Here is a 12,879-nt window from a genome sequence, read left to right as displayed (position 1 = left end):
TAAATCTCTCTTAATTAGTATTTAAGTAATATAGACTTAAATACTAATTAAGAGAGATTTAGATCCATAGGTCTGAGAGTGTAGCCCAGAGGTAGAAGGGCTTCCAGGAATCCCAGTACCACCAAAAAAAAAAAAAAAAAAAAAAAAAAGAATATGTCACTCACTAATAAGCAAAGAAAAAGCAAATTTAGAACTACAAAATAAGCCATGTGTAGTGACACATGCCTGTAACTGCGGTACTTGGGAAGCCAAGACAGGAGGTTTAAAGTCAGCTTCAGAAACTTAATGAGGCATTAGCAACTTAGTGAGACTGTTTACAAAAAGAAGAAAAAAGTATTACAAGCAGGTGGTGGCTCATGCTTGTAATACCAGCGCTTGGGAGGCTGAGACAGGAGCATCTTGTAGGTTTAAAGCCAGCCTCAGCTACTTAGTGAGGCTCTCAGCAACTTAGCGAGACCCTGTTTTCAAACAAAATATAAAATAGGTCTGGGAGTGTAGCCCAGAGGTAGAAAGCCCCTGGGTTCTATCCCCAGTACCACAAATAAATAAATAAATAAATAATACATAAAAGGAGGGCTGGGGGTTTAGTTTGGAGGTAGAATGCCCCTGGGTTCAATCCCCGGCATCACAAAAATAAAAATAAAAATAAAAAACTACAAAATGTGTGCCATGAAGAATGCTATATATAAGAATATTGAAGAAAAAATGTAAAATTCACCTCTCTCTACATATATATCCCTTTTGCCAGATCTTGCATATAATATATAATATATAATATATAATATATAATATATAATATATAATATATAATATATAATATATAATATATAATCTTGCATATAATATATAATATATAATATGTAATATGTTATTTATCTGATCAAAGGATCGGTATTAAAAAATGTTTATCCCTGATATCTGCTCACTATTTCTACTCACTATGTGGTGATCTCACTTAAAAAATTGAGGAAGCCGGGCGTGGTGGCGCACGCTTGTAATCCCCGCGCTTGGGAGGCAGAGACCGGAGGATGGCGCAGGTTCGAAGCCAGCTGTGCTCGCTGGCTTAGGAGACCCTGTTTCCAAATAAAAATGTAAAAATAGGTCTGGGAGTGTAGCCCGGAGGTAGAAGGGCTTCCTGAAACCCCAGTAGCACCCCCCCCCAAAAAAAAAAAAAACTAGAGGAAGGGCTTAGGCCAGAATAATAGGGAAGAGTAAGAAAGATCACAATGGACAAGGAAGAGGCCTCCTACTACAGAGGCGGCAGCACATCTCACTTGCCTTGAGAAGCCCTCCTGGCCCTATGGCAGCTCTTTCTAAGTGTTGTGCATAGAAAATTCTGGAGGAAGTTGTTTAGTCCCTGCTGGGTTTTGATAGAAGCACCTTTATTTTTTAAGTTCTTTATTGCTTTCTTTATTGTTTACCTTGTTTTCACAACAACAGAGTACCAGTGGGGTCAGAGAATCAAAGCACCTGCCCAAGGAAAATCAATATGTTTTAAAATGATCCCTACTCCTTACATTTCCTGAGAAGCAGGCCTGGCCAGCAGAGCTCTTAGTGAGGGGTCCCCGGTTACTATGTATTTCCATTGTATTGAATGATACTCTTAGAAAGCAATTCTGGATTTTAACTGTACATTTTTGTTTCTTAATATATTTTCAACTGTCATACATGTATATATACATATATATATATGTGTATATATACTTTTACATTGTAGTCCTACATCACAATATACTTTAGAGTGATAGTGACATACACATACACAGCACTTGGTGAGCTGTTCAAAATCTCCCCGCCCAGCCCCGCCTTGGCTCCCTCCCTCCAATTATTTTTTTAATTAGATAGTTTTACTTTGTTTTGTGAGGCAGAAAACCTTATCAACATTTTTATTTCATAATGTAAATGGTAACACCTAAGTTTAATTGTAATTCTGCATTCATGGATAGGGGATGCCATGTTATAGAAAGAAACCATTTGGCCGGGCATGGTGGTGCACACATGTAATCTCAGTGCTTGGGAGGCTAAGACAGAAGGATTGCAGAGGCTCAAAACCAGCCTCAGCTACTTAGTGAGGCTCTCAGCAACTCACTGAGACCCTGTTTCTAAATAAAATATAAAGTAGGTCTGGGAGTATAGCCCAGAGGTAGAAAAGCCCTGGGTTCCATCCCCAGTAACACACACACACACACACACACACACCCAAACAAAACAACCTTATATTAACCATTTGAAGCTTTTTAAAATTTTTTAGATGACAAATGAAAATTGCATACTTTTGTAATATATAACATGATGTTTAGATATATTTATACCTTGTGGGAAATCTAAATAAAAACTAAATAACATGTATTACTTTACATACTTTTTTGGTGAAAACTCTTAAAATCCATTTTCTTAGTAATTTTCAAGTGTATAATACATAGTTAACTGCAGTTATCATGGTGTACAATAGATTAAATTTTGTATCCTTTGAAAAACATCCTTAACAAAATAAGTTTCTATGTTAAAAACGCAAAGTTAATGTTTAACTCTGGTCACAAGACACACATTTAAAAAGTTGAGATACCTATTTTCAAGATTTTGAAGCAAGTGTTTTTTTGTTATATTCCTAAAAAATGCATTGTTGGTTTCAAAAATTCATTTGAGTCTTTTAAGGTCAATACCTTGTTTGTGAAAATAAGCAATCTGTATGCATTCTATATATGATTCATTCCTTCCTGGCGAAAGAATGAAAAGTAAGAACATTTATGCACTACCATCTTCGTGTTCCACTGTAGAGACCCCAGCTGCTAATAACCATCAATGAGCTAAATGTAATCCTGCATTCTCAGGTTTTGCAACACTGAAGGTTTTTACTTCCTGTGGTTTTCACTGGAAACTAAAGTCGATTCACTTACCAGTTTTGCAGTTGGTCGAGCCCACTGTGGAGTGGACCTCCAATGCAGGCGATCTGCTGCCGCCGCTTCCAGTCCTGCAGCTCCTCTATCAGCATGCTGTTCATCAGCAAATCTGTTTCATTTACAATCTGTGTCATTTTACTGAGGGCTTCCTAAAAACAAAGGTGAGAATTGATGAGACTATCATAACAACCAGAGCAGCTCAAAATCATCTTAGAAAACAATTTGACCTGGGAGATAAAAGTTCAGCTACAGTTGTGGCCAAATATTTTTTCCCAAGTATTAGCTTCTGTTTGCCATAGCACTGCCTTTTAAAAAATGAATGCACTGTTGATTCACAATAGCTGAATTATGGAACCAACCTAGGTGCCCATCAATAGATGAATGGATTACAAAATTATGGTATATCCACACAATGGAATTCTATTCAGCAATAAAAAATAAAATTAGGTCATTTGCAAGTAAATGGAAGGATCTGGAGAACATTATGTTAAGTGAGATTAGCAAATCACAGAAAGTGAAGGGCCATGTGTGTTCTCTAATATTTGAAAGTAATTGGGATACCAGAGGGACTCCAGATAATGGAGGAGAAATCTCAGTGGAGCTAGGGAGGTTGGTCTAAGGGAAGGGGAGTGGGTAGAATAAGGATTATGAAGGAATTACTACCATTGGCTATGTGTACATATGTGGAAATAACAATGTCAATCTCAATACTCTGTATGGGGATGGGGGGAGATGCAGAGGCAGGGGGTGGGGTGGGGTGGGTGCACAGAGTGGTGTGTGCATGTATGTCACTGTCAATATGATTTACACTGTCCTGTGAGACCATAATGCACCAATAAAAGCATATAAAAATAAAATAGGTACATTGTAATTATATATCTTAATGAGGTTCAAATTCCTACAAGCCAAGATGCAGACAGAGCTGGTATGTTTCCCTTCAGGTCCCACGCTGCTACCATCCCCTTGCCGTATGTAACAGTGAGGTTGGTGGTGATGTCTTCATACATGCGAGCAGCAAATTTGAATTGTTCCTTTCATCAGCTCTTCCCTTTCCCCTCCCACCTTCCCCCGTCCCTTCTCGCTATTCTATTGGTCACTTTTCTCAATCACCTACAGTCCCTTTTATTTCCTATTTTCACTCTAGCTTCCACATGAGAGAGAAAACATATGGCCCTTGACTTTCTGCAAATGACTGATCTCACTTAGCATACTATTATTTAGGTTCATCCATTTTCCTACATATGGCATATTTTTATTCCCCTTTACGGCCAAGTACAATTCTATTGTGCGTATATACCACAGTTTTGTTATCCATCCGTCGACAGACACCTAGGTTGGTTCCATAATTTGACTCTTGTGAATTGCACTAGTGCTGCCTTTTCAAACAAATTATTGCAATTAGACAACATCATGAGAAAAATAAGAATAGCTACAGTTTAACATTCTCATGATAGATTTTAATATAAATATGTTTAATTGGTAACTTCTATGATAATATTGAATCATGTGGTCATAAAACCATTATTTGCCTTTTAAAGACTACAAATATAATTCATTTTTATAAACATAATTATACACTTATGCTAAAATGTACTGACTAAAATTTGAGACTTTGTTAAATTTTTTGGACTTTATTTGGGTTTGGAAAGGCATGAAGGACAACTTTCAAAGGCCTAGGGTTTTGAAGATGAGTTTCTGTTCTGGTAAAGCTATATGAATTTGGATGAAGCATTTAACTTTATTGGAACTTGGTCTTCAGTTGAACAGATTGAATCATTTCCAAGGTTCTTTCTCTTCTTAAATATTTCTTTCTAAAGTAATATGATGGCATGCGTGAAACATATAGATTTACATAAAGCATCGAGTTTTATTTTGTATTTACTTTTGTTGCATGCTTACAACCTGATATATAACTGTTTAAATTGATAATTTAGGGTAAAAGTAAATTTTACATTTCTTTGTATTCATACAATTTCCTGCAAAAAAAATCAGAGTTAAACTTTTGTAAATGAACTTTTAGAAATGAACTTTTGGAAATGGATTTATCAGTTACTGCTTAAATATCAATTGCATTTACTTTATTTATTTATTTATTTATTTATTTATTTATTTATTTATTTATTATTTTTTTGGTGGTACTGGGGTTCCTGGAAGCCCTTCTACCTCCGAGCTACACTCCCAGACCTATTTTATTTTTGGAAACAGGGTCTCTAATGCCAGCGCAGCTGGCTTCGAACCTGCGGGATCCTCCTGTCTCCGCCTCCCAAGCGCGGGGATTACAAGCGTGTGCCACCACGCCCGGCAATTGCATTTAATTTAAAAGAGAGAAAGAAGATTGGAATAGAGATGGTTTTCCTTTTTTTTTTTTTTTCATGTGGCATGTAAAGTTTTAATTGCAAGGCTCTCCCGGGGATCAGGGCGAGGCACCGTGGGACCCACGCGCCTGTCCCGAGATGGTTTTCCTTTTAAAAGATATTTCATTGAGTTAGAAAAATATAGAGAGGTTTGATGGAATATGTTCAATTTATTTTTTTGGGCAAAGATTAGATAGAATATATTTGGTTGCCAATGAACTATTCTAAAATTAAAGAAATTGCTTAACACAATATATCCCAGACTAGAAACCAAAACATTTACTTTTTCAATAGAATTTTATAAGTCATCAAGTAATTATTTTATTATATATGTATACTAGAAGCTACTTTAGCATACTAAGTACAAACTAAAACAGCCATGTTGCCGGGCGTGGTGGTGCACGCTTGTAATCTCAGCATTTGGGAGGCAGAGACAGGAGGATCGCGGTTCATGGACAGCTTCAGCTATTTAGTGAGGCCCACCACAACTTAGTGAGACCCTGTTTCGAAATAAAGAATAAAAAATTAGGGCAGGGGGTGTAGCTCTGAGGTCAAATGCCCCTGGGTTCCATCCCCATACCTGCAAAAATAAATAAATAAATAAATAAATAAATAAATAAATAAATAAAAAACAGCCATATCTGAAATAGTGGAAAATAAAAAAATTTTAAATTTCTGCTTTGAAATTAATGATATCTATAGCAAATGTATCTTGTAAGCAAGATAAATGGTCTCTAGAAAAGTCTCGCTTAGCAAACTAAGAGAAACATGGCAAACGCAAAGCACTGTTTCTGGAAACATTGCCAATTACTCATTTGGTATAAATGGAACTGATAGAATCACAGAGCTCAATCCTTTTTAGTAGCACTGGGTTTAGAAAAAGGAGAATAGACAAATGGCCAATTTCAATTCTTTACTAACCTTTCTCTTAAAGTCCAGGCTATTAAGCATTTCTTGTAGCGTCAAAACTTCCTGATTCATCAGGGCACTATTCTTGTCACCTTGATCTGCAAAGGAAGCAAAATCAAATTTAGAGTCCTCTCCAAGGTAAAGCTCGCTACTCCAGAAGGCCAAGTCGGCCTCGATGCCCATCCTGAATCAGCCCTGGACAGGAGGAGGGTCTCGGCTAAGACAGTAAATGGGGACGCTGGAGTTGAGCTTGGAAGTTCAGTCTAAGGTTGTGATTATTTTGTTGGGAAGAATCATATTCAAGCATGTAGAAGAAGACCTATTTATGCCACAGACTTTAAGGAAAGACCATTTTTCATTCAATATTCTTTCTCTTTTTCTTTCTTTCTTCCTCTCCCCCCCCCTCTCTTTCTTTCATTTTGTTTTTTGGTAGTAGAGTGGAGGGAGACCAGCAAGGTTTGAAATTCCTCACTAGATACCTCTGCATTCACGATGACCTTGGTTACAGGGTATAAGTAAGAAAGGAAGAGGCTTCCCTTTGCACCCAGGATTAAATCATATTTGACTTTTTCTGCTGGTTTTACTCATTCCCTCCTTACTCATAACTCATACTCTAGGTAGAGTGACTTACTCTCAAGAATTACTAAAAGCAAAATAATCCTTTGCTTTCCATTTTTCTTTGTAAAACAGACTAATCTTTCAGTGAAACTAGAAGTGAAAACAGTGGCAAATTAAGAAAATACACAAAGTGAAACAAAACAAAAACAGTTTATCTTCTTAAGTGGGGAACTATGTAATAAACAAGCCTCATATTAACTGAACATTAAATTTTATTGATAAATGGAAAGTGATTATTTACACCAATCATGATTGTTCATAAAAATGAATGTTGAGGTTGTTCATCTGACTTGTATAATAGTGAAAAAGAGGTCCCAGAACAATACTGGGGCAAAATTTCTTTACAAAACATCACTTATCTCCAAAAACTCATTCAAGGCTATACAAATTCACAAAATCATCATCTCTTAGGCCCCATACATAGCAAAATCTTGCTTATGTAGCATTTTATCAACAGAAAAACTTAATTTTAGTTTTCACTGTGGGGCAGAAGCCAGGCTATGTACTTGAAGAGGACACCTGGCTAGAAGCCTAGAGACAAGATAGAAGACTAAAGCTTTCTCACAGGCCCCCTCTGAAGTAAGTAAAGCAGGGCCTCCGTGGGCAGCTAAGACCACAAGATAAAGTAGCTAAGACCCGCAAGATAAGGCAGGTGACTGCTAGAGAAAAGAGAAACAAGGCACAGACAGCTGCTGCTCTGCTTCTGCATCTTGCTTATGCTAGACAAAACAAATCCCACACTCACCCCTCCCTTCTAAAATTAAGTTAGCAAATGTATAAAAGAACTTGCATGTTCTGAGCTTGGGGCTATGATTCAGACAGAGCTTTGCTCTCTGGGTCTCACCGGTGAATAAAGAGACCTGCTATAGCCTACTCTGGCCTCTGTTTCTTGTTCTCCGTGGATCAAAGCCTCCTGCAACTATAATTTGTTTTTCTTGTTATCTTTCATTTTATTTACAACAGGGTGGGATGAACAAAATAAATGCTTATTACTTTAAATGCTAAACATGATAATTTTTGATTCTTTATAATGTTCATGCAGCCCTGAAAAATATTAAAGTGACCCAACAAAATAGTTTTGTCGTTTTGTGTGTTTTATTATATTTTAATTTTAATGTTGGTGATTTACACATGAAATTTGAGATGAAGCTATAATGCTTTATTAAGTAAGTTTACAATTGTTCAAAACCCTTTTAGGATCATGGATTCCTTTGATTACTGGTTAGATCCATGTTTGTGTCATTTCTTCTGAAAGGAAATATTGTGCATACAATAATCATTGACATTTTGATTTATAATTTATGGAAGTCAGGGCATCCTGAAGATGTTAGGAGAATAAAAAACTGTTTACTTCTTACTTAGGGAAAGTTAAACATTTGATCCCTCATATTTCTTTCAAGCTACACTTTAAACTAACATTTTAATACTTAAAGTTGATTCTGTAAATTGAAGGTTATCTGGTTTATTTATAAAAATTTGAAATAATTATAAAATAAAATTTGCAAAAATAGTATAGAGTTCGCATATATCCCTTTCTGGCATCCTCTATTGTCTGACATAAACATAGTACAGTGAGTAAGTTAACAACATTGAAATCTATAGCCAACTAAAATTTCACCAGTTATCCCAATAATTGCAGCATACTTTAAATTATCAATTCAATATAAGTGTAAATATTAGGTATTCTAAATATTTTATTTTATTTTATTTTATTTTATTTTATTTTATTTTATTTTATTTTATTTTTTGGTGGTACTGGGGTTCCTGGAAGCCCTTCTACCTCCAGGCTACACTCCCAGACCTATTTTTACATTTTTATTTGGAAACAGGGTCTCCTAAGCCAGCGCGCGGGGCTGGCTTCGAACCTGCGCGATCCTCCTGTTTCTGCCTCCCAAGCGCGGGGATTACAAGCGTGCGCCACCACGCCCGGCTTAAATATTTTAATTTTTCCCCTTCATTCTTCAAAAATATCTAATTATAAACAAACAACAGAGAAATAGATAATTTTCAGTGTCTTTATATTTTGACATTTTATACTTACTGAATTACATTTTTGATGATTTTTTTTTGTGGTACTGGGAATGGAACCCAGGGGTATTCTACCTTCAAGATATACTCCCAGACCTATTTTTTAACTCTTTATTTTGAAACAGGGTCTCACTGAGTTGCAAAGGGCCTCATTAAGTAGCTGAGGCTCTCTGAGAACTGAGACCCTCCTGTCTCAGCCTCCCAAATGCTGGGATGACAAGCATGTGCTACCACATCTGGCTTGATGACTTTTTGATAGAGGGAAATATTTAAAAGTAAAGCATAAGTTTAAAGTACAATACACAAAACATGATGTTTCACTTTTAAAAGTAAATAAATAGATATATATTCATGTAAACATTGAGAAAAAAAAGTTGGAAAAAAACACATTTTTTTTTTTTTTTTTTTTTTTTTTGCAGTACTGGGGATGGAGCCCGGTGGCATTCTGAGCTACACCCCCAGCCCTATTTTTTTATTCTTTATTTTGAAATAGGGTCTCACTGAGTTGCAAAGGGCCTCACTAAGTAGCTGAGGCTGTCTGCAAACTGCTATCCTCCTGTCTCAGCCTCCCGAATGCTGGGATTACAAGTGTGGCAAGTAAATACTTTTTGACAGTGTTTATCTGTAGATTGTAAGATACATATGATTTTTATGTCTTAGTGCTTTTGCCTATTTTCCAAGTATTCTTCTATGAAACACATTTTTAACAATTCTAAAAAGTTATATTTTTATAAATTTACCTAGGGATTATATTAGTAATTCCCTAGTAGTATTAGATAGTTAATGTTATTTTATTACTTGTGATTATAATATTTTAATTCTTTAGGAGATGTTCTTATTTTGGGGAGATGCATGTGAAATAGGGATGATATCGCATAAACTTTATAATGTACTTGAATTGGTTGGTTAAGAAAAAAACTATATGGAGAGAGAAGAAAGAAGCAAAAACAAAGAAATACTCTCTGTCTATATCTCCACCTCGGGAAGTAGACCAAATTTGCCTATCAATTCTGTCAGCAAAGAAGAAACCCTACTAGTCATGTAGTCTTTATGTCCCTATGTAGAATTATACACAAAACAAAAACTTACCCATTGTTTGAATTGTTTTATATCTATAGTCAAATTCATCTTGCAGGTCTTCTAAATATTTGGTGTCTTGTTCTGTCATCTATATACAAAAGAAAATATACTCACTCAAAAGAAAACATAAAAATATACTGCATGTTTAAGTATGTTGATGAAGCAGAATTGTAAGTATTTAAAAATAATACCAGTTTGATGCCAGTTTCCAGCAATATTCAAAGACTATAACTGAATCCACATTTCTGAATAGCTAATATATATAAAAATTGAATAACACTGGAAGAACCAAGTCAAATTTGTTCTTTCAACAATTTTTTCTTACTGCTTGTTTGAAAATCTTTTGGTGTCTTACCTCTCATTTCTCAATTAGTTCCAAGTGATAGTACCCATATAATATTTTTTTAATGAAGAAATGGGTACTTTGGGTCTTTTAGAACTTTCAGGTAATTTTGTTTAAATTTGTACAAATGTACCAATGATTACTTTTGCTTAAATCTCCATTCAATTATGCTGAAACTTATGACAATTCAACTTCAATATTTAAATACTCTTTTTCTACATCTTAAAATCAAACTATGCTTTCTCTTGCTTGTTTCTGTCTTTGAGATTTTGAGTTGACTTTCTCTAAAACTAGTGATGCTTTCCTATTCCACTTTAATCATAACTTAATGGGCTAACTGCTTCCCATGTATTATCTCACACCACTCGTCCTGCAGATTGTCCTCACCTTTACAGATGAAGTAACAAAGGTGCAGCAGTGTGGAGAAACCACCTTGTCTATGGTCACACGGTTTCACCTGGTGGAGAGGGGGGATGCCTGGTAGCGTGACCCCACCTACCCTTAACCGATGCTAGACCCACAGCTTCTTAGATTTCAGACTACTTCCCTTCAAAACAAAAGAAATCAAGGATACTACTGCCTACTTATTCCAGTAGGTATCCTGTAAAGAAATATGTCTGCTCATAAGAGCTCTTCTCCACAAATTTCAGATTTTAATCTGCTAAATTACTGATTAAGAAAAGCTTCAAATTTGGGGTCAGGGAATCCCAACTCTGTGACTTATTAAGCTGTATCATTTTGAGCAAATACCATTGTACTTCAGAGTCTCCATCTATAAGAAAGAATGGGGAAGAAGGTGGATAGTAACATTATCTATCCTCCTGGGGTTGCTAAGAGCACATGAGTTAAACTACTAAATACATGCTCCATGAGTGTTACTCAGAATTGCTCTTCACATGCCTCTTATCTCACTCTCTAAAATGACTTTCTTGGCATTTATAAATCTTAGAAAAGAAACAAAGTCTTGGGAATGGTCCTGCACACTTCTAATTCCAGTGACTCGGAAGGCTGAGGCAGGAGAACTCCAGCCTGGGCAACTTAGAGAGACCCTATCTCAAAAAAAAAAAAAAAAAAGACTGGGTATAGTGTTGTAGCACCTTTGGGTTCAATGCCTGCTACTGAAAAAAAAAAAGTAAAGTAACTATTGACTACATAGTAAATTGTCTATATAATAACGACAGCTGCAAATTTTTGAACAGCCTTTTACATGCATTAACCTTTTGGTAACCAGCAAAGTAAATTATTTTCATTTTTTATGGGAGAAAATTAAGACTCAAAGATCATATAGAAGCCAGATGTGGTGGCAGATGCCTGTAATCCCAGTATTTGGGAGGCTAAGACAGGAGGATCAAAGGCTTGAAATAACCTCAGAAACTTAGCAAGGTCTTCAGCAACTTAATGAGACCCTGTTTCAAATTAAACAACAACAACAAAAACAAAAATAAGGCTGGGAGTATAGCTCAGAGGTAGAATGCCCCTGGGTTCAATCCCCAGTAAACACACACACACACACACACACACACACACACACACACACACACACACACATATTCACTCACACACATCATATAGTAATAAATATTCAAGCTACAATTGAAATCTGGTATAATCTAGTTCCAAAGTCTTCACTTTTTCTTTTCAGTACACTTATTACCATTTGCAGCATTTCACTTTAAAGTTAATTTCCAAAGAGCAAAGTGCTGTGGGAGGGTATGGGCTACTTATTAAATGTCAGGGAACCCACATGCCTGAAAAAATGTAACAAAATTAAATAAGCTAGTTTTAAAGCAAGATATATTGGGGCTCCATGTGTTGATCTTAAAATTAATTAAAAGCTAGAAGAAGGCACTATCTTGCTGAATCTTCTAATGAAAAGCATATCCAAAGGAATGAAAAGTATATCCAAAACATCGATGCTATGTAATTAAAAGGTTTCAGATATTGCTATCAGTAATTGCAAAATATTAACACACCTGGCAATAACCTGCACGAGCTCTCTTGATGGTCTGAGAATTTTTACAGGGTGCCACATCCCAAGACATCCCTCAGTGTGCCGCCCCAGGCGATGGTGTGGGCAGGGAACCACACTGAGGGGAGACTGGTGCTTTTGCCTGCATGTCAGGTAAGGCTTCCTGGAATCAGAGCCTAGGATCTGGACCAAGTGCATGGGATTTTTGTGGGAGTATTCTCAGGAGAAAGGACATGCTAGCAAGGGAACAGGATGGAGATGGTGCTAAGCAAGATGGCCTCCACTGGAGTCTGTGGTTGGACCCTGTAAGGAATCTGGGGGCATGACCAGTATCACAGAGCTAACCTCAACTTGAGCTTCTGGCCTTTCCTCCCCCATCACTCTGTCATTGTCTGAAGGCTGCCCAGAGCACCCAGTAGTGACAACTTCAGAGAAGCCACGCACAACTAACACAGCAACTGGGGATGATGTATATAGTCCTAGGGAAGAGATGTGGTAGAGGCTCTGAAGAGTGGGCCTCTGTTGTACCCCACTTCTTAGGAATCAATTAGAAAGTTGAGGGGCTGAGGATGCAGCTCAGTGGTAGAGCATTTGCCTAGCATGCTCAAGGTCCTGGTTTTGATTACCAGAATGAAAAAAAAAATAATGAAGAAGTTGTGCTGGGTGCCAGCCCCATCT

The 12,879-nt window shown here is 36.6% G+C and overlaps 1 protein-coding gene across 1 annotated transcript in view; it reads right to left on the bottom strand.

Annotated features, from left to right (window-relative positions):
* STAT4 (signal transducer and activator of transcription 4) overlaps positions 1-12,879 on the bottom strand; it is a gene marked incomplete at both ends in the record, with an annotated part of 110,980 nt that overhangs the window by 31,402 nt on the left and 66,699 nt on the right. Inside the window, 3 exons of the mRNA XM_080719904.1 lie at positions 2,898-3,049; positions 6,176-6,261; positions 9,899-9,977. Of these exons, the coding sequence (XP_080576030.1) occupies positions 2,898-3,049; positions 6,176-6,261; positions 9,899-9,977 (317 nt within the window). The remainder of the gene's footprint in view (positions 1-2,897; positions 3,050-6,175; positions 6,262-9,898; positions 9,978-12,879) is intronic.

This window comes from Muscardinus avellanarius (genome assembly GCF_963383645.1).
Source record: "Muscardinus avellanarius genome assembly, chromosome: 2".
In the NCBI taxonomy this organism is placed as follows: domain Eukaryota; kingdom Metazoa; phylum Chordata; class Mammalia; order Rodentia; family Gliridae; genus Muscardinus; species Muscardinus avellanarius.
Note: the sequence above shows the minus strand (reverse complement) of the source record. Positions and strands in the feature narration are given on the sequence as shown.